The sequence below is a fragment of the Podarcis melisellensis genome (genome assembly GCF_964234715.1).
Source record: "Podarcis melisellensis genome assembly, chromosome: 10".
NCBI lineage: Eukaryota > Metazoa > Chordata > Lepidosauria > Squamata > Lacertidae > Podarcis > Podarcis melisellensis.
The window spans coordinates 44483924-44506294 of NC_138542.1; the positions used below are offsets into that span (position 1 = coordinate 44483924).

At 38.7% G+C, this 22371-nt stretch overlaps 1 protein-coding gene and 1 long non-coding RNA gene across 5 annotated transcripts in view; one reads left to right on the forward strand and one right to left on the reverse strand.

The window, feature by feature from the left end:
• Window positions 1–21001, forward strand: part of LOC309379433 (putative RNA-binding protein Luc7-like 2) — a 30241-nt gene extending 9240 nt beyond the window's left edge. For 2 of the 4 annotated variants that reach the window (XM_081928589.1, XM_081928586.1), the window contains 9 exons: window positions 3032–3126; window positions 9457–9555; window positions 10481–10591; window positions 12397–12540; window positions 14208–14384; window positions 16823–16914; window positions 17652–17681; window positions 19629–19823; window positions 19988–21001. In XM_081928589.1, coding sequence (XP_081784715.1) covers window positions 3032–3126; window positions 9457–9555; window positions 10481–10591; window positions 12397–12540; window positions 14208–14384; window positions 16823–16914; window positions 17652–17681; window positions 19629–19823; window positions 19988–20186 — 1142 coding nt within the window. In that variant the 3' untranslated portion in view covers window positions 20187–21001. Of the gene's footprint in view, window positions 1–1578; window positions 1650–2457; window positions 2478–3031; window positions 3127–9456; window positions 9556–10480; window positions 10592–12396; window positions 12541–14207; window positions 14385–16822; window positions 16915–17651; window positions 17682–19628; window positions 19824–19987 lie in introns of those variants that run through there. The other 2 variants (XM_081928587.1, XM_081928588.1) reach the window with 2 other exon arrangements.
• LOC309379454 lies at window positions 6332–9450 on the reverse strand. The gene is made up of 2 exons (XR_014172502.1): window positions 8638–9450; window positions 6332–8583 (listed from the first exon to the last, which is right to left on the reverse strand). It is a non-coding gene; the product is annotated as an uncharacterized lncRNA (long non-coding RNA).
• Window positions 21002–22371: the final 1370 nt, after the last annotated feature.

Sequence of the window (22371 nt, forward strand, 5' to 3'; positions counted from 1 at the left end):
ATTGTATCTACAGAATCCCAATAGTTACAATGCAGCACAGTAATACCTCCGCGAACGTCCACCTTGTCTAGTGTCCATTCCGGCGAATGTCCGTTGCAAACCCGGAAGTACCGGAATGGGTTACTTCCGGGTTTGCCGCTCGTGCATGTGCAGAAGCGTAAACCGTTCCGTGCGCTTTGCCCTGCGTCCTTTTTTGTTAGTGGCTTGGGCTCCGGAATGGATCCCGGTCGCAAAATAAGGTACAGCTGTACCGATTAAGCTTGTTCGTGAACTCTGAACTGTCTGTTTATTGCATTGTTTTATCAACTTGTAACTGATTAGCATCTCTGAACTATATAGGATCCCTTAAATGGAAGGGATTCCACTAATATTAGTATTGTATTTCTAGGAATGGAGGAGGAAAAGTTATTGGTCAGTCTGAAAATAGTAATTATGAAAAAGTTGAGATGATTAAAAAATAATTGCGGATATCCTCTTTAGGTCATACTTGTTCAGATATTGAATATCCATAATAATACTGAATAGTTTAAAATGTAATCTGGAGAAGAAAATACACAAGGCATATTTAAAATGACTGTGTAACTTAGATATATTTACTATGGCCTAACCTGATTTAATACTTACATTGGTTATACTTAGAGTTGTAGTGAAAATGAAATCTGGTTTTTGCTTTTTGTATATGATGGCCCCCACTGAGTTAAGATCTGGTGGATTATGAATAATTTAATTTTTAGAGGGAGCTGAGTTTTAATATCCATGAAAGGTGTAATTTGTATATGTAACAGTTATCCTCACAGGATTTTCCTAAATGAGATGTCACATAATTAATTGCTTCCATCTCTACCAAGTAGTATATGGAAATATGGTTTGGGCCAGAGACCTTGGGAAAAAAGGAAGCTGCTGTTTCTAAAGATGAACTCAGGGTTTTGTGATCACATACATTCATTGCTACAATTGCAAGAATAAACCTCTTCATGAGAACGTTGTAACGTATAGCAGTAGATCAGTAGAAGATTATTCCTTTTCACTCCAAAATTACTAGGGGTGCTGGAGTACAGCAATCAGATTTTATCTAAAATTGTATTTTAAATAGCTGAGCAACATTCTGTTATTAGTATGTTTAAATTTGGCAAGTCTGTCATTAAAGAGTTTACTCATATGTAATGATTTGCATTTTGATATAAGTTGCAGTAATGGGAAAGACTAGACTTTCTTATGGAAGTAGTTATATTTACAAGCAAGTCTGGAAAAAATATTTCAAATTCTAGGCATCAGAATCAGTGTTTTTGAGCCAACATCATATTATTTGCTTTCTGGGCAGTCTGGAGGAAAGAAGAGGGAATAAACAAAACATAGACACCTAGGAGTTAAAATATTTTTCCATTCATAGTTTATAGGAGGCTATTTTTCACTAAACTCCCTGAATAACAGGCTGACACATTGCTACCAGGCACAAAATTATTCAGGTTTCCCACCATTCTTTACATTCAACATGTATTTCTAGATGCTGTAATAAAATGCTGGCAGAGTTTATTATATACAAACTGAACAATCTGGCCCCTTGTTTTATTTATAAAGGTTCAATGTATCTATGCCTGCCTACTTCATTCTGCAAGGGAGTGTCAGAAAGGCCCCGCATTCGCCGAGCCGTGAGTTATTGCTAACTTTTCAGATGTGTTAATTAATGTGGAACAACGACTTGTGTCTTTAAAAAGAGAAAGAGGGTAAAACATATCAGTTCCTCAAATCTTCTGCAGTAGCAGGCATGACTTAAAGACAGCTCTAAATTTTCATTAGTATAAAATGGTTAAATTTATAGACTTAGCTTCTGAAAACCTATTGTTGAACTACTTTGAAGCCATTCTAGTTTGTGAATTACTAATCTAATTATCCTCTTGATTTCTGAAACAAATGTTTAAGTGGAATAGAACCCATATGAAAATGCTGCATTTGAGTTCTGCATAGGGCAGATAGCTAAAACTGGAAAAACATACTGGAATTATTAAGTCTAGAATTTTGAGTGTAGAACCACTGCATAGATGCATTTAAAGTTGCCTATTTCAAGTTGATTGAAATAGGATAGTGGTTATATTTATAATAGCAAGCTTCTCTATCCTCTGAGGTGAATAAGGTTGGGATGAAGTTGCAAACGTACCATTTTCCCAGCAGCTCTCCTCTGCTTCAGTAATTCACCAGTAGGTTTTCATTATACATAATTATAATTTAAGGGGTAAACTAAAAACAAACAAACACTTGAATAACTTGAGTTGTATAACTGCTGCTGCTGCTTCTTTAAACTGGAAACACCTTTTGCGGGGACCTCGTATTCAAATCTGAAATAGTAAGTATTCCACTGTCCCTTTTCTTGAAGGAAAATAAATCAGTAGCCAGGTGTTGAGTTTTCCATTTAGACCTAATATTTCCCACCTTGTTCACAGATGTGATTGATTAGAGTTGCAATTGGACTTCAGTGTGTGGTAAGCAGGCTGACGTGTTTGTGTTTATAGAACTCTGTTTGTCATTAATGTAGATGCAGTGTGTTCAGCTTATGGGGTTTTAGCTGTTTTAAAATAATGCTGCTAGGGAGAATTTTATTTTTTCCAGTGTTCTAGGTTTATAAAAACTCTTCAGTATGTTTGAACCTGCCAAAGTAGGTTGCTGTGAATGATGTCTTGAAGAAATGGCTGCTGGCAACCAGTAGACACTCAATAAATGTATTGTAAATGCTTGTAAGGCTGTTCATACTAATGACAAGTGCTGTCCACATGAGCAGGAATAAAAATCTGTTGCATATGTACTTGTATTTTTGAGGCAGTTCTCATTCCATATAGTCCTGTTTTTAGCTTTCTTGCATTATTTGAGTATTGTGTGGTACATAAAATAATTACCACATGTAATTACCAAGGTTAAAATAGTATCAGTTCTTCAGATTCTAATTTTTTGTGTGTGTGAAATGAAGAACAAAAGTGAAACTACACTGGTTTTAGAACATTATGTGTCTAATCAGAAATGTCTGTTTAATGTGTTACAGGGGATACTACCCGCCAGCGAATCAAATTCAGTGATGACAGAGTGTGCAAAAGTCATCTTCTCAACTGCTGCCCTCATGATGTCCTCTCTGGAACAGTGCGTATTTTATTTTATTTTATACTTTGGAGATACATTTTCCTTTGCTGCAAAAATAGCATTAAGTATTAACCATACAGGTTTTAGCAATTTCAGATCCCAGTTTGTCTGAAAATATGTAGAGGTGTCAGACCAGTGTATGGCATTTCTTGCTACTGATCTACACACACATTTACATAAATTATGAGAATGATTAATTAAGATATTGTAGAAATGAAATCCCTATTGATGATTATGTCTTTTGAAATGATTGCAGCAGAAACTAATACAGTGTTGAATTTTCAATCAAAATATGTTATAAAACTGGAGGCAGAGCAAAATAACATCACCTCCCCACCCCAAACCCCAGCAGAACTGTTCTCATGAAGGTAAAATATTTTGATCTGCCGCCTCCTCTGGAATAGTAATTGATATGCTAGACCCAATTTATTTGCTTTCCTACAGAATCTCTGCTTTCTTATCTTGCTGTACTGAAGTATTCATGTTGCTACTTTGCCATGTTAAGTCACCTTTCCACCGTATTTGTAAAATATGAGTTTTACCATCTCTTTCCAGTTTCTGTCCAGATTTCCAAATATATTTTCCCTGTCAACAAGAAATGAATGCACTTTGTAATCATGCTTATGTCTAATTTTATCAGTTGGAAGTAGGATCATGATGTTGAATGAATCAAAGCAGCTTTTAATTATGAACCCTCTTAGGCATTGGTGCTTATACTCATTTGATTTTTCCTTACTCTGAATGAAAGAATTTTGCATGAGTGCCTAAATTGGAGGTGTCTGACTTTGTATTCTCGGAGCCTGCGTTGTTTTCCAGACAGCAATCTAGGGACATGCTTTGCGGATGGTTGGGTCCTGTAACAACATTGGTAACATCTAACAATAAGGATTTCAGTTATGAAGCATCATTGGTCAGGCATAGCAAGAGCATTCACATTAAAATGTATATTGTCTTAAAACATTTCTCTTTTTGCCTGTGGTATCACTTGTAAGAAACATAAACCATACCTTCATTTACTTGGGGCCAGATAAAATTACTTTAGCAACTAGATCCAGTCTGCAGACTACCACTTGGGGATCCCTGAACTAAATCAAGACCAATGCAAACCTAATTCCAAATTTCTCTGTTCAGTCTGAATCCTTGAGCTACAGGAAATATACATGCAGCACAAATTCTTTTTTGCTGCTGTTCTTCGTCTTGAAAGGTGGACACAATGAATACTCTTTGATAAGCAGGGGTTCAAATAAAGCTTCTTTAAAAAAGAAAAGTTCATAAGATAGCTGAGTGATGTTATAGAACTCCTAAGAGGATGGAAAGAACAAATACTAATCATAGAGTTGGAAGAGACCCCAAGGGTCATCTAGTCCAATCTCCAGCAATATAGGATATTTGATGCAAGCTATTAGAAATCTGTTAGAAACTTAGTTGCAAATTTAAGGTAGTGTCTCTTAAGCACTACTGTAGTTCCTTCATTGCTGCTTTATCGGGATCTAAACCTTAATTTCAGTTTGATAACTGGTTAGATAAAAAGATAAAAGATCAAGAATCTTTGTCAGTGTGAATGTGCTTCTATCTTGATAATGAAATATTCACTTCTAAGCTACATTTTCCCACTGCCCTCATCACACACAAATTGATATTTAACATTGAGTTGCCAGTGATCTTTTAGGATCATTTTTACTTTATAACATACTTTAGTCTGCAGATCTGGGGCATAATTTGAGTCTCTCATCCTAGAATTCACTGCACATAAAAACCTATGTGTATAGGAGAAAGGTTCTAGTATAGCCTGACTTGCTGCCTTTTTATGTAGGGGACATTTTTTCCTTGTGAGAGTGGATCTGAGAAAATATAATAAGGTGACTGTTAGGACCACAGAGTGGGATGGGGACACAACAAAAGGGTAAGAGAGGAAGAAATATGAAGAAAAACCAGAGGAACTTGCTTCTCCCACCACACAGTAAGTAGCCTAGTTGAGAAGGGGAAAGAGAGTATTCCTGTTTGTTTGTTTTTATTTTATTTTATTTTTTTATAAATATTTATTAAGATTTTTGAATACAAGTGCACAGATAATAAACAATATAACATGTATCATAACATAGTTTCACAGCTTCTTTGGACTCCCTCACGTCTCCCGCTCCCACTTTCATCATTGTAAATTTTTACCAGCAATTTATCATCTTGTTTACATTCTTGTGTCTCGCGCATTTAATTGTAGTCTAATAATTCTCCAAAAGGTTTATGTTTTCCTCAATCTCACTTATCATCCTAATTCCATCTAGTTTAGTGGTGCTCAGTTATTTATGATCTAGCATCCTGCTTAACATTCAACCAAATTACAGTGTTTTTGTAAATAAATCTTAAATTTCTTCCAGTCTTCTTCCACCCTCTCCTCTCCCAGGTCTCGGATTCTGCCGGTCATCTCAAGCCAGTTCCATATAGTCTATCAGTTGCATCTGCCATTCTTCCAGTGTGGGTAGATCTTGGGTTTTCCAATGCTTAGCGATGAGTATCCTTGCTGCCGTTGTTGCATACAGGAAAAAAGTTCTGTCCTTCTTTATCACCCTCTGGCCGACAATACCCAGGAGGAAGGCCTCTGGTTTCTTAGGGAAGGTATACTTAAATACCTTTTTCAGCTCATTATATATCATTTCCCAGAATGCCTTCACTCTAGGGCATGTCCACCAGAGGTGAAAGAATGTTCCTTCATTTCCTTTACATTTCCAGCATTTGTTATCAGACAAATGGTATATTTTGGCAAGTTTAACTGGAGTCATGTACCATCTATATATCATTTTCATTACATTTTCCTTCAACGCATTACATGCAGTGAAGTTCAACCCAGTGGTCCACAACCTTTCCCAGTCCTCAAACATAATATTATACCCAATATCCTGTGCCCACTTTATCATAGCCGATTTAACCATTTCATCTTGTGTATTCCATTTTAACAGCAAGTTATACATTCTTGAAAGTACCTTAGTCTTCGGTTCTAACAGTTCTGTTTCCAATTTCGATTTCTCCACCTGGAACCCTAACTTCTTGTCATTTTTAAAGACTTCTTTAATCTGAGCGTAGTGTAACCAGTCTCGCACTTTATCCTTCATTTTCTCCAAACTCTGCAATTTCCAATTGTCTCCATCTTTTTCTAGTATTTCCCAATATTTTGGCCATTTGGCCTCCATATTGGGTCTTTTTCGGGCCCTATTTTGAAGATTTTTAACCCACTGTTCATTAAAGATAATTCCAGAGTAGGATTTTCAAACTACTGAATGCTGCCTCAGACTCTTTAGTGGTCAGCCAAGCTCTGATGTTAAAAGCTCTTTTTTCCCTCGTGTTTGTCTAAAGGCCAAAATAGGTATGGTTTGTTAAAACATTAGTTGCCTTAGATAGGCAGACCTTCAGGGTCCCAACAACCTCCCAGCATCCCAGTTCTGTGGCAAGTACTGTACTCCACAAGGCAAACAAGAAAAGCAAATCTGATGGCATAGGAGCAAATGGTGTTTGAGTAAGGAAAAGAGTGACATTGAATTTTTATTTACACTTCAAAGATTTTATCATTTTATATCCTTCATTATCAGATAATCTAGGAGCAACATATATTTCTCCTGTGGTCCTTCCCCATTTCCTCCCACCTATGTTGTAGGCTTTTCTGTCTAATGGCATTAAAGTAAGGGTACTCTACTGCATGTCATTTCAGCCAGAGAACTACAAATGTTTCAGTTGACTTCAGGACAGCTGAAAATCTGTAGTTGCCCCAGTACTGTCCCTCCCACAGCTTGGAGAAAGGGCAAGATCTTACCTCCGATATAATGCTGGCTTTTAAAGGCTCAAAGTGCCTCAAAAGCACTGCATGATAGCAGGAACAAAACACCACCACCCACACATTTCAGTGAGGCAGGTGGGGGCTGATCCCTGTTGTACTGTGCTTTGGAAGCATTTGCAGTGTCTGACTTCAGGGACAATCTCCTCTCAAACTTGCAGGAGAGGGCTCCATACAGTGGGATAATTTGTAGACCTTCCCACCCCATATTAATCACCTTATCTACAATAATTGACCTTCTAATGCTGGCCTTGGATTTACGGAACTGAAAGTTCTGGTCACATACAGGACTTTTAATATTTCCTCTTATAGTGACAGTCTCCATGTATCCTGGAAAACACCCCATGTGACACAAGGGGCTGCTGCTAATGGTAAAATTGATTTCTTTCTGTCCCCCATGCATACATCATAGTACCTTATGCTTATGTTTATATGGATCCAAACCTGATGGTACCTCGGTTTAAGAATGATTTGGTTTACAAACTCCGCAAAACTGGAAATAGTGTCTTGGTTTGAGAACTTTACTTCGGTCTAAGAACAGAATCTGAATGGTGGAAGGGCACCGGCAGCGGGAGGCCTCATTAGGGAAAGCACGCCTTGGTTTAAGAACAGTTTTGGTTTAAGAACGGACTTCCGGAATAGATTCCTAAACCGAGGTACCACTGTGTTTAATTTTTCAAAAGTGAACTTAAGCCAAACAAAGTCAATAGAACTGGTAGCAATATATATTAGTCTGAATTGAACAAAATTGAAATGTATGTTGCAGCTGAGCAGAATCAAACTACGTAGTGCAGCGTTTTGACTCCAGTTCCCAAAACCCTAAAGAAAATCCATGACAATTAAACAGTCCTAAATGTTTGCTGTGTGGACTCAGCCTATATGTCCTAGCCCCCTCTTTAAGGTTTTTATACTAATATACTGTAACTGTAACTGAATATCAAGTACTGTCTAGTTATGGCTGCAGAGCTGAAATACTATATAAGTCATTGCATAGGAAAAAGAAAGGTAGATTTTAAGGGCTATACTGGTAGCTAAACTTCCACTGTTGGAAAAATAGGAATGTTTCTAAAGATAATGGATGATGGTCAACATAAGTCACATTCAGTACACCATGGCGCACTATGACTCCATTTATTTTACTGACTCTACTCAGAGTCTGACTTAGTTGGATATCACCCACTGAGTGAGCTTATACACACATCTCTAAGAGTAAGTCTCAATGAATTCAGTGGGGCTTCTCAGTAGGCATGTATAGGATCGCATAGCTTCCTTGAATATGAGGGGAAAGCAGTGCTCTTCTCTGCATATCAGGGATGGGGAACCATTTCTAGCTCAAAGGGTGCCTTCCCTTCCAGCGGCAATGTGGCAGTGGTGGGTGGAGTGAGAGGCAAAAGTAGACAAAGCAACAAGTATAAATTACCTTTGTACATTAGGCTAGTTTTTACACACATCCTACAGGCAAGCAAGAAGAAAACATCCTAGCCAGGTGAAAACACTGATGGAGGTGCAAAGTAAAGCCAGCAAGGAAGCATGTCCTAGGGAGAGATTTGAAGTTCCCCATCACTACTCTTTTTTAATGTCAGGAGGTTATGTTGTTTGCCCAACCACTATTTGTATAAGCAAGAAAAGAGTCTCTCTCTCTCTCTCTCTCTCTCTCTCTCTCTCTCTCTCCACACACACACACACACGCACACACACACGCACACACACACACACACAAACATCTCTTTGACTTACATATACTGGCCTGGCTTACATTTTACATGGCCAGCATTAAAATAAAAATTTGGCTTCCACTTGTGGTTTTTGGGAGGGATACAAACCAGAGGCCCACGTTCTCATGTAACAGTTGTCCTGCTACAAATAGCTTTAAACTGCTGCTGGCTTTAGTTTTTGAAATTGGATTGTTTTATTGTTATTTTTTAATTGCATTGTGGTTTTAATTAGAATTTGTAACCTCCTGCCATCAAATTAAGCAAGAGGCATTATCACAAGGAGACATTCCAGCAAAGCAAAGTAGTTGAGAAAGGGACACAGCAGGGTCATTGTGGTGTAGCCTAGGGAGAGCCCTGGAGGGGCATATTTGTACACATCACCCAGCCTGAGGTTTTCCACACCAGGCGTACACACACCTTTTGTCTCTTAATTTGCATCTGCTAATTTATCAGGAAAAAATATACAAGGATAGGTGGGGAAATGTACTTAGGATTTTCTACTTTTAAAATATTATTAGAAATGTTGCTAAGACTGCAGAGCTGTTTGGGTGAGGTTCAAACAAATACCTTTTGCTCTAGTTTGTGAGTATGGTTATACTGAGGTTCATTGATGCTTCAGTGCGGACTGGATTCGATCACTTATAACAAATCTGGCATGCTAATTATTTCAAATATTGTATTATTTTTTAAAGCTGGCACAAACACGGTTTGCTTCACAATATTGGAGTAGAATATGGTTTTAACCCACTATGTATCCAGTGTTTCTGTGTAAAATTTTGCATTTATTTTCAGAGGATGGACCTTGGAGAATGTCTGAAGGTGCACGACTTGGCATTAAGAGCCGATTATGAAATTGCATCCAAAGAACAAGACTTTTTCTTTGAGCTTGACGTATGTTTTATTTTGAAACTAATTCTATCTAGTAAAAGCTAGAGAAGGGAGAGTGGGGAAGGAATGAGGCAAGTGCACAGTGCAGTTGTGTTTTTAAAAACACTTAATTCTATAAAGAATCCTAGTAACTAAGTGGCAGCTTTTGCAGAATTATTTGACCAGTACATGAAGTGTTGTGAAATGTTTATAGTTCCATATCCTCAATACGGAATTCATAACTTTTGACGGTTATTAAGAGTGGGAGGGGTCGTTGCTATTCCCCACCCTCCATCTCCAAACTCTCTCTCAGAATAGCATTTGCCTTTGTACCTTTGACACACACTAAGAGTACACAACCCTTTTTTAAATGAAGGCATGGTAGGTGTCATTTCTTCGCTCCACATCCCACAGTACCAATAGTTCCACTTCCTGCAGTACCAATAGTGTGTAAGAAGAAGCTTTATTCTTGTAACATTTGCGCAGTGGGAAGCTAGGGTATTACTCCTTGGTATGTGAATTCCATATACATATTACTTTCTCACTCTAACAACTCTCTTTGCCAGTTCACATACAGTTGCAGATGTGTTTCAATCCAATATGATTGTACCATCTAATTTTACCTTTTGAAATGGCCCACTATGTGATCTGAAAGGGAATGGTAGAGTGTTAAAGATTTAGTGTACTTGTTGCTTGTTGCATTGAAAGCAATGCATTTAAATGTGGTCTGAGTTGCCTTTGCTTTAAAATCTCCCAGAAAGTCTAGAGGGTGAGTTATGCAAATAATAAACTTTAGAACTTGAATGAAATGCAAAAACCCAAGCACATTTTAAGGTTGAACCAGCAGTCAGTGTAGCAATGCTAGCCTTATATTTTTAAAAATGCCTATTTCTGGCAGTGATACTCCTTTGATTGATGCCTTAGATTGGTTTTTTTTTTAATGTATTAGGCAATGGATCATCTACAGTCATTCATTGCTGATTGTGATCGAAGAACTGAAGTGGCAAAGAAAAGACTGGCTGAAACCCAAGAAGAAATCAGTGCTGAAGTTGCAGCCAAAGTAAGCATTTAAGACTCCCACTCTTCCACTCACTCCATAATTATTCTGGCTTGATTTGTTAAACCATTATTTCTACAGTAACTCTTTAATGTGCAAAAAAATCACAGTAATCACCCTACCGATCTCCTTAAATCATTTTAGCAATGCTCTGAGGTTATTAGAAGTCCATTTAGCTGTTGACAGGGCCATGCAGAGAGTTTGTGATTGAGCACAGGTTTTAGTTTAAGCTTCTCTGAGTTGGATCCAATTCTCTGGGCTCTCCTGATTTTAGCATTTTATGTTTTCTCCTATGTATTGCAAGCTTTCTTGAATTGAATTGAACTGAAATGAATTCATAGGTTTTGAAAGAAAGTTTAGGGGACTCAAAATGCAAGAGCAGATTTTGAGAACCTTTTTTCCTGCTTGTAAGAATTAGGAATTCAGTGGCTCTTCTCTTAACTGAAAAAAGATCTGCCTTAGAGGACCCACTCCTATTGCCATAGTCAGGGACGCGGGTGGCGCTGTGGGTATAACCTCAGCGCCTAGGACTTGCCGATCGCATGGTCAGCGGTTCGAATCCCCGCGGCGGGGCGCGCTCCCGTCATTTGGTCCCAGTGCCTGCCAACCTAGCAGTTCGAAAGCACCCCCGGGTGCAAGTAGATAAATAGGGACCGCTTACCAGCGGGAAGGTAAACGGCGTTTCCGTGTGCTGCGCTGGCTCGCCAGATGCAGCTTGTCACGCTGGCCACGTGACCCGGAAGTGTCTGCGGACAGCGCTGGCTCCCGGCCTATAGAGTGAGATGAGCGCACAACCCTAGAGTCTGTCAAGACTGGCCCGTACGGGCAGGGATACCTTTACCTTTATGTCATAGTCATCTTAATTATTGAGGGAGTTACATATATCTAACTCTGGTACAAGGAAGGAACATTAGGTGGTTTTTGGTATTGGGAAGGAACTTAGGCAGTTGTCTCGTGCTGACAAAGACCATTGGACCATCTAGCTAAGTATCATTTACACTATCAGTGGCTCTCCATGGTTTCAGACAAGGTTCTCTCCTAATTCCACCTAGAGATGCTGGGGACTGAACCTTCTGCATGCAAAGCAGTTGTTCTAACATTGAGATCGGGCCCTTCCCCATTTTATACCTGTGTAAACGACAGTGGGTTTTTGTTTTGTTTTACTGGGAAAATACCATGGACTAATAAAATTACAGTGAACGTAATGCATACTGAAGTTTTGGGCTACCATTCTTCATTTTTTAAGTGTAGTTAAACCTTTTATCTCATTAATGATCTTTCTAAAAGTTATATGGCTCAAGAAATGAGAGACCAGCAGCCCATTTTTGTTCATAGATAACTTAGCTTAAGACATCTTAAGGCAGCCCTGTTCAGGGAAGTTTTTAATGTGTGATATTTTAGTGTATTTTTGGTTTCTATGGAAGCCGCCCAGAGTGGCTGGGGAAACCCAGCCAGATGGGCGGGGTACAAATAATAAATTGTTGTTGTTGTTGTTGTTTCCTAAATCTTGGGTGGGGGAGAGGGGCAGGGACCAGAAAAATGCCAGAACCTGCCCAGTGAGGACTGATTATGTGCTTTGGCCACAGAATGCTGATTTATTGTTGCTGTGTGTGTAAAACCAGGGTACGAGGGGGTATGGAGAGTCCTGGAAGAGAGCATGATTGGCTAGCCAGCTGGAATCCTTAATAGAAGTGCTCCATACTGTCACATTTTGTTGTAGGTCCTACTTGTGGGTTTATATTACAATGCTTTTTGTGCATTATTGAATTCTTATAACTGTAAGTCTTACATTTTCTCCCATCTTAAAGGCTGAAAGAGTCCATGAATTGAATGAGGAAATTGGAAAGCTGCTTGCAAAGGTGGAACAACTTGGAGCTGATGGAAATGTGGAAGAATCTCAGAAAGTAATGGATGAAGTGGAGAAAGCAAGGGCAAAGAAAAGAGAAGCAGAGGTAATCTGAAATTGCAAGTGGTTTAGTTTGGTACAGTATTTGAAAATCATGGTTAAAACACTGGTCCCAAGCTTTCAGTCTGTATTGTTTATCAATAAGTTAATTCACAATATTAGCATATAGAGAAGTCTTAGATGGTTACAACTTCATCTGTTGTCCCAAAATGTCAAATAAATCTATATATGAATTTAAGAGTTGGGATTTTATTTCTAGCTGATTTCACTTCTTATCATGTACTGCAGAAGGAGAAAATAGCATGAGGGGACTCATGCAGTTTCTTTCCTTCTGCAATGCTGGGTACCTCCAGCTACCACCCAGTTTCCCTTCTAACCTTTTTCTCCAGATGCCTACTTATTCCCACTGTCTGTTTCCCCCCCTCTCTTCCTGTGTCAATTTTAGATAGTATTCTCCTTATGGTAGGAAAGCACTATGTGCCTAAATTGTGTTATATAAAGTTGTTATTATATTATATTGGCTGGCTTCTAAGTTGCGTTTGTCAACTCCCAGTCCTGGCTTATGTATAGAAACAAATGTAATTTCATCAGCAGTGTCAGTTGATCGTTTTCCAGCTTTTTAACTGGAAATGCTTGTAATTACATTCTATTTATGTCTTTTTCTCCTGCTAACCCCATGCTCATACCAAGCAGTTTCTTTAATAATCTGTTTTAAAATCAAAGTTTATTTCTCCATTATTGTTTCGCTTACAGACAATACACCTATTCTACACCGGCAGTTCCTTCAAGTTTTTCTGCCCTTCCATTCCCTACACCAAGGTGTATCACACTGGGCAGATAATCAGCAAGTTATTCTGATCTTGGCAAACCAAACACTCACTCTAATTTTGAACCCAATGTCCCCATGGTAACAGGCCTGGAGGCAAACAGAGCTGCTGAGAAAGGATGTGTGTTTGCAAAGAAAAGCTTAAAAGTAGCTAAGAACACACAAGAGGGCCAACCCTCCTCCCCAAAAAAGCCCTGACCCACTGTGATTTTGTCAGTGGTCTTTGGCAGCCAAACAATGCTGTGTATTAGTTGGAAATCGAAAAACTGGTAAGAGGCAAATTATTTATTAATTTATTTATAAAAAAATAATGTATATTCCACCCTTCCAATGTCTCCTAGGGCAGCAAATGACACAAATGATGAAACAATTAAAACATCTTTTTTAAAAATTCCAATACAGATGCGCCCTTGGCCTGTTGGAACCTCTTACAATTTATAGTACAGGGAAGTCGGGAATGGTTGGAACCCTATACAGAAGCACTCTTGCTAAGAGAGGAGGATACATTGCCACATTTTGTGCAAGTCTAACTTGTTAGAAATAATGGCTGTTGTTGCCTCTGCCATTTGGCATCAGTTTTATCCAGGAAGTGTGCAGCAGCAGAGTGAATAAGCAGCAAAGTGTCTGTTTGTGCAGATGCATGTGCTTTGTAAAAGGGTGGAACTCTTTAAATCTGAAGCTGCAGGCTTGAAACTGTAGGTTGGGAAATTTTAAAAAATGAAAAATAAAATTTATATTAATGAAAGCTTAGGCTGGAGCTTGTGCATAGCACTGGCCTAATTCATCACTTGTCCTTTATTAAGGAATGGAAATGCTGGCACATTATATACTTACCAAGAATATGTTTTATTCATGCATTTGAGATAAATATTGTGATGTCTTTGCAGGAAGTGTACAGGAATTCCATGCCTGCTTCCAGCTTTCAGCAACAGAAGCTTCGAGTTTGTGAAGTATGCTCAGCATATCTTGGTCTACATGATAATGACAGGCGGCTTGCTGATCACTTCGGAGGAAAATTGCACTTGGGCTTTATTGAAATAAGAGAGAAGCTTGAAGAACTCAGGGTAAATAAATATTACATAAGTACATTAATTTTAATGGATCTATTCTGAATATGATTTAATTGGATATCATATCACGCTTAATATGGGTTTGCATAACTCCAGGTGCTCTTAAGTAGGTGATGCAACTAATAAATTTATGAAATAATCATAGGAGTGTACAGTTGGAAGGAACACCAAGGGTCACCTGTTCCAACTCCCTGTGATTCAGTGTTCAGACTCCCATTGTTCTAGGTGCATTTTGCAACAGGAAATTTCATTAGCGCAAGCAGTTTCTGAACTCGGTGCAGTACTGTGCCTAAGATTTCAGATTACACTGCTACTCTCTGAAGACTTGAGAAGAGACCCTCTTAAGAATATTAGGGGAGGGGGAAGGAGAAGGACTAGACCATATGAAAAGTGAACATAGTATTTTAGCTGCAGTTTATTCATTTTCAGCTTTGTATTCTTGTTATAAAAAAGCGTGTCTGGATATTCTGTTGTTTCGCTCATAACCTAGGTTTAAGGTGCCATTTAGTTCTTGGCTTTCATATCTCAGTGTCTAACACTGTACATGAGAAATGGCCTTCCAACCTCTGCTTAAAGACCTCCAAGGAAGGAAATTCCACCACCTTCCCCAAGGAGTCCATTCCGCTGCCAAGCATCTCTTAACTATCAGAAAGTTCTTCTTGATATTTCCTTGGAATCCCTTTTCTTGTAACTTGAATCCATTGGTTCGAGCCCCAGCCTCTGGAGCAGGAATAAACAAGCTTGTGACTAGTGATGTTAAATTCTCGAGAATAACCTTTTGGAGAATATTCTTGAGAACATTCTCAATTAATGAGAATATTAGAGAATTTCCCTTTAAAATAGGAGAATATTCAGTGCATTGAAAATGATATAATTAGTTAATATACATGTCTATTCATGGAAAAACTTGTTCAGATGGCAACCAAAAACTGTACAGATACTTTTATTCAATGGAGCAATGCAGTAAATTCACATTCTTTGGGTTTTTTGCACCAAACTTGAAATTGTATAGGCCTCGGTACTTTAAGTGTATAAAGCATTAAAGCTACTTTCTGTAAAAAAAATCACACTGTATGGCCAAGGGTATAGAATTGCTAAGAAAAAGGTCACACCAAAATAGGGGGGAAAGGCTATTACATATAGTTGAAATACATACAAATTCAAATGTTCATCAAATTAAATGAATAGCATTTTTAAAACACAAAAAATAATGTTCTGTAGCTCACATTTCAGAACTGCCAATGGTGAATAACACAATGCCCAGTAATGTAACTGGATAAAAAAAATATCCTTATTCATTACTTACACTGGCAATATCATAGCTTGACTTATTATTTACTAGATTTTTTAAAAAGTGGGTTGTAAAACTGCTTTTTACATTAGAATTTACAGTTTGTGGAGAATATTCTCCGGAGAATTTTCTAGCAGAGAATATTCTCACCTCACATCACTACTTGTGACAGCCCTTTAAATATTTGAAGATGGTTATCATATCTACTCTCACTCTCTTTACCAGGCTAAACATACTCAGCTTCCCCAACTGTTTCTCTAAAGGCTTGGTTTCCAGACCCTTTACCATCTTGGTTGCCCTCCTCTGCACACATTCCATCTTGTCAATATCCTCCTTAAATTGTGTGTCTAGAACTGGACACAGTACTCAAAAGTGCTGTCTGAACAAGGCAGAACAGAGTGGTACTATTACCTCTCTTGATCTCAGAACATTATACTACAGCAGCTTGATACAGCTTGAATATCATTAGCTTTCTTTGCTGCAGCATTGCACTGTTCACTCAAGTTAAGCTTGTGGTCTACTATAACCTCTCACAATAAATGCAGTGCACAGAGCTTCTGGATCAAAAGTTTAAAATATTGGTCTACACAGAAAAAGAGCTCAACATGAAGCAAAATAATTTAAATATTTGTAAGTTGATTAAAATATATTTGATTATTGTATCTTTCTTTCACCTTCATTTGAGCTTTCCTGGTGTATTGACAAGAGAAATACAGTGGTAAAAAGGTAAAGGGACCCCTGACCATTAGGTCCAGTCATGACTGACTCTGGGGTTGCGGCGCTCATCTCACTTTATTGGCCGAGGGAGCCGGCATACAGCTTCCGGGTCATGTGGCTAGCATGACTAAGCCGCTTCTGGCGAACCAGAGCAGCGCATGGAAACGCTCGGGTTATGTGCTTAAGTCGTTCCAGAGATCCGTTCTTAACCTGAAACTGTTCTTAACTGAAGCTCCACTTTAGCTAATGGAGCCTCCCGCTGCCGCTGCGCCACCAGAGCACGATTTCTGTTCTCATCCTGAAGCAAAGTTCTTAACCCGAGGTACTATTTCTGGGTTAGCGGAGTCTGTAACCTGAAGCCTATGTAACCCGAGGTACCGCTGTAGAGCCTATCAGTCTCTCCAACTTTGTATTTGTTTTTCAGAGAATTGTGGCTGATAAGCAAGAGAAACGAAACCAAGAACGTCTAAAGCGTAGGGAAGAAAGAGAGAAGGAAGAAAGGGAAAAACTAAGGAGGTAAAAATCTGCTCTTGTTAACCAGCTGTTTTATTTTGATAAAATTTCAGAATAGTTTAATACCTTTAAATATTTTTGTGCTACTGATTTTGAAAGACATTGAGGGGTTTTTGCTCTCAGTGGTGTTACAAAATGTCTGGAAAAGTATACACAATAGAAAGTGGTCTCATAACTACAAACCTGCTGGGGGGGGGGGACTGAAAGCCAAATGGAACAGCTAAGCGTCATACTGGTGCTTGAAAAATGGAAATTCTTGCAGCCTATTTCCACACTTGACTTTCACAGGGATAAGAAAAGTCTAGCTGCAATATTTCCCTTAGACAATGATTTATCCATTTAAACATTAACCTTCTTTTTGATAAATATTTTTATTGTTGTTTAATTTCAGTTAACAAAACATACCCACAAAGGGAATACAGAACTTAATAGTTGTTCAAGATGCATTAACTTTCTTATGTTCCCCATAGGTTTCATATTTATAGCAAATAATTGATTTTAAAAGCTTATATACTTGGAAAGGCAACAATTTTAGTTTTCATTAACAATGAAAAATAGCTGGTACATGCATATTTTTGACATTGGAGCTGGGGTTGACCTGGATTTTGTAATGCTGCTGAGCATTATCTGTGCACTTGCATGCAAAATGCATCACTTCAATGATACTCACTTCCAAATAGTGCACTTTGTATTTTGACTTCACAACATAAAAATTTACTTGTATTTTGCACTTTTTTCAGATCTCGATCTCATAGCAAGAACCCTAAAAGGTAGGTTATAATCCCTTTTCTTGTAAATTTTCGCAAACAGAACCATTAATAAATAATAATATAATCTCCCTGGAGATTACAAACACAGTCCTAATTCCCTGCACAAAAATGAAGTTTCAGTTGTTGACTCCAGCAGATACATTCACAATCTCAAGTGATTCATCCCCCAACTACGGAGAAATCTCACTGGAACTTATTTTGTATATAGTGCCTTTCCGCTTCATTAGTTGCTGGGAAATTAGCATCTTTGGTCCTGCTTATTAAAGTGTTAATTGGTTCTAGAAATCTCAGTTGATCCTCTTTAGCTAACCAAAGATTATGTAGGTCTTCTGTAGAATTGGAATTTCATGAGTCGCTTCAGATGCTACTGGATTCACTGTGGCTGTGGGCCATATTGTTATTAGCTATTGAACAATCATTCGAGGTTTAAGATACAAGGTGAGAGATTGAATTGGCTGCTTTTCCAAGCCAAGAGAAATGTTTATTTAAACTGATCATATATTATATATATATATATATATTAAACACTCTCTCTATATATAATGCTTGATTGTAAAGGAGGGTAAAAACCTCTGAAGTTTACAGGTTTTTTTTTTAAAAAAAACTATTAGAGCCATCCTTAGGATTCCCCCCTCGGTAGCGGGTGCAGTTATGAGATTAGAGGTCGGCTGGCAAGCTCTACGGTATGTGGCCTTGAAGACGAAGCTCTGGCTATGGCTCAAGCTTTGTTTTAAACCTGTGGGTATTGCCCCCTTGATATTGAGGGACGATTTCCAATCATCGTGGGAAAGGGAGGTCATTAACGAGGTTCAATCCTGCGGATTGTCTCACCTTTACTTTGAGTCTATGACGTACAATCAAGCTAGAGCTGTGATCTCCCGGAGACTGAGTGACATTGCCAGACAAGAGGACATAGCCCAGGTAAAACCAGGGATGTTCCTAGGGGACCAGATTTATCGGACCATACCAGCCTCCTACCTTGCAGAAATCCACTATGTGGAATACCGCAGACTTCTTACTGCGGCTAGATTAAATGTCCTTGACTCTGCGATATTGTGGGGAAGGTACAGGGGAGTACCATATGCCCAGAGAACCTGTCATTGTGCCATGGGTGTGGCTGAGTCCACCGAACACATTCTCTTGACTTGCCCTTCTTATGCAGAGCTTAGACAAACTTTTATAGACCCACTCCTATGTCAATTTAGCTTCCTACCCGAAGAAAATCAGGTTTTATACTTGCTGAATAATATCACTAGAGCTATACCTTTCTTGGTGGCCAAATTTCTTTTTTTAGCTTTTAAGCGTCGCAAGACTATAATTGACTGTATTGATATGGGGCTATCTGTTTAGCCCATTTTAGGGTTGGCTAGGCTCTAAAATCTTCCTGGACGTTTTAACTGTGTATTGACAAATGTATTTTTTTTTCTTCTGACTGACGGTCGAATAAAAAGGTTGATGATGACTATTAAAGTTATCTATTAGAAACAGTTAAACAGGAACTGGGAGGAACTAAAAAGATTAAAACCAACACTTGATAAGAAGAAATAAAACATACGTAACTTCTGTATGTCTGGATAGGCTTGCCTAAACAAATATTTTTTAAGCAGGCATCAAAAGGAATACAGAGAAGGCACCTGCCTGTTGTCCATAAGCAGGGAGTTTGTTGCCCTTTTTTTGGTATTTTAGGTCCAGAAGTTCCAGATTCCTGCATGACATGTCCTAGCATTGATATAGAGTGCTTCTGCCTTGCTGCTATCACACAACGTAGGTAGTTATTCTTAGTAGTAGTTCAGAACAGCTACAAGGCTTTTTATCTGCTTCAAAGAGATCTGCTAAACTCCAAAACTTGCAAACTCTGTGCAGTACAATAAGAGAGTGGTGACCCTATAGGTTCTGTTAATATATCTGCTGGTGGTTCTTTCTCATCAACTATAAATCTCTTTTCAGGTCAAGATCCCGAGATCGCCGTAGACATCGATCTCGTTCTTCCTCACGTGAGCGAAAGAAAAGAACTCGCTCCAGATCCCGTGAGAAACGTCACCGTCACAGGTCTCGTTCCACCAGTCGCAGCAGGAGCCGCAGCCACCAGAGAAGCAGGCATAGCTCCCGGGACAGGAGCAGAGAACGCAGTTCTAAAAAAAGGTAACATTTAGGTCAGCAAGAGGAGCAGTTAATGTCCTCTATTTTACTAGTTTATGTACAGAAAAGTTGGTAGAAACATTATTCTGTCTTTGATGGTAGTTAGTTTATTTTTAAATGAGGTACAAGTCATGTCGGTTTTCAAATGCATTGTATTTTTTTTCCAGATCCTCAAAAGAAAGAGCTTCCAGAGATCAAGAACGATCAAGAGACCGTAACAGAACATCACATGACAAAGAAAGGAGCCCCAGAGAAAAGTCACCTAGAGACCGAGATTGCAAAGACAGGAAGCGTTCCTATGAAAGTGCTAATGGCAGATCAGAAGACAGGAGAAGCTCAGAAGAGCGTGAAGCAGGAGAAATATAATTGGCTGTACATTCACTTGATCCTTTAGCTTCCTATGGAGTTGCATACTGTGGTTTAGTTTACAGTTATTCAAAGGGACACCAGTGAGCAGTTCCACACACTGATCCAACTAGGGTAGATGTACAGTGTATAAAAATGGTTATAATGAAGTCTGAATTGACCCCTTTCAGTTGATGACAGCTAAAGCAGTGTCCTTTTTTTCTCTTTTCCAATAAACTTGTAAAACATTATTTTCAAAGATCTCTCTTCAAAAAGACAACAATTTTATGTACCAAGACGTAGATCTCAATGTTTTATTCTCCTTTTTCAATACAAGTTATAGTGAACAAACTATATTGTGCTCTTTGCCTTGGATGCATTCAGACCTTTATAAACTACTCTAATTTTCCTCCAGTCGAAACAGCAGCACTGAGTGGTTTTTAGGGAGGGCGGGTGGGTCCCAAAGCTTTTAATTAACTCTATAATACGGTGTTCTCAGTTGCTTCTTGAGAGCCTAAGTTTGGCAGTATGTTTTAGACGGGATGTGTGCTGGAGAAAATTGAAAGTTTTTGGTTTTTTTACAGTGCCCATTTAGACTTTGAAATTGAACAGCTGTTGCATTTCATCCTTTTTATTAATTTCTATTGAAACTTTGAAATCAAAACCAGTCCCATATCTCTGTACCACTTGATTGGTATGTGTTCAGTATACTTGGTTCTTTTTCCATAAGATTTTTTCTGCTTTTCTTGTGGGGTGTTAACTGCACATCCTTAATTGTAAAAAACAACAAACCAATAATAAAATAAATAAATAAAATAACAATTTTGTCCCTTGAAGTAGCTGTGTGTTTCCCCACTCCTTCCTCGCAACTAAACTGCTTGTTGATAATGTCCATGCTTTCTATCAGGTAAATTGTATCTGGAACCTGCATGGTGATATATTGTTTTTTACCTGGATGGTAACACTGTGTTTGAGGTACACAGTTGTAATAATATATCCCTTTTATGAAACAGACTATCTGCATTTTGAGGAACAACAACATTCTGTTGCTTTTACAATGGCAGCTTCCACTTGGGGAGGTTAAGATGTTTATAGAATTTGCTGTTAGCATGCACACACAGACTTGCTCCAGTCTAGTCACAGTTCAAAAAATTATTTATTGCTGAAGATGTGATTGGATGAATATATTTGGTACTCCACATATAAATGTGTACATGGCCTTCATTTGTGTTTACAAATAAACAGAGTTGGAGTTTGAACTGGCACTGTTTCCATTAGATTGAGAGAAGCTATATACTGTAATTCAATACCATCTGTTAACTGTTGAGAAGGTGCTTTTCTTCAGAGCTAAGAGAGTATAATAATGAGGCTTCTCAAATTGATTTGATTTTTGTTTCAGTCCCCTTGCGTCAGCAAAGTCGAGCATGAAACCATTGTTAATATTTTTTTTAACTAGTTTGTTTTTAATACTTTGTATTTTATAGTGATGTTTCCCCAATAATTTTTATTGTTTTTCATTTAAATACAAGAACATATAACTTCAGTAACTTGTCCATTGCTACATTTTTACTAAGTTTCATATGCAGTGAGTACATAGTGCACAAGCAATACATTTACTTAAAGGTAAAGGTAAAGGTACCCCTGCCCGTACGGGCCAGTCTTGCCAGACTCTGGGGTTGTGCGCCCATCTCACTCAAGAGGCCAGGGGCCAGCGCTGTCCGGAGACACTTCCGGGTCACGTGGCCAGCGTGACATCGCTGCTCTAGCGAGCCAGAGCTGCACACGGAAACGCCGTTTACCTTCCCGCTAGAAAGTGGTCCCTATTTATCTACTTGCACCCGAGGTGCTTTCGAACTGCTAGGTTGGCAGGCGCTGGGACCGAGCAACGGGAGCGCACCCCGCCGCGGGGATTCGAACCGCCGACCTTTCGATCGGCAAGCCCTAGGCGCTGAGGCTTTTACCCACAGCGCCACCCGCGTCCCTAATACATTTACTTACCCATTGTCAATTGAAGTAGTCTGTCCGGAGAGAGTCTTGTGTTGAGAGTGGAATAAAAGTATATTCTGTCTCATTTATAGAGGGAAAGAAAGGGGGTCAAGTCTCACCAAAAGTGTCTATTCTTGAAGTGCTTTTCATTAACCTGTGATGAGTAAGGCATTCCGATAAAGCCACACTCCAAATATTTAACCAGAAGTCAATGGCAATT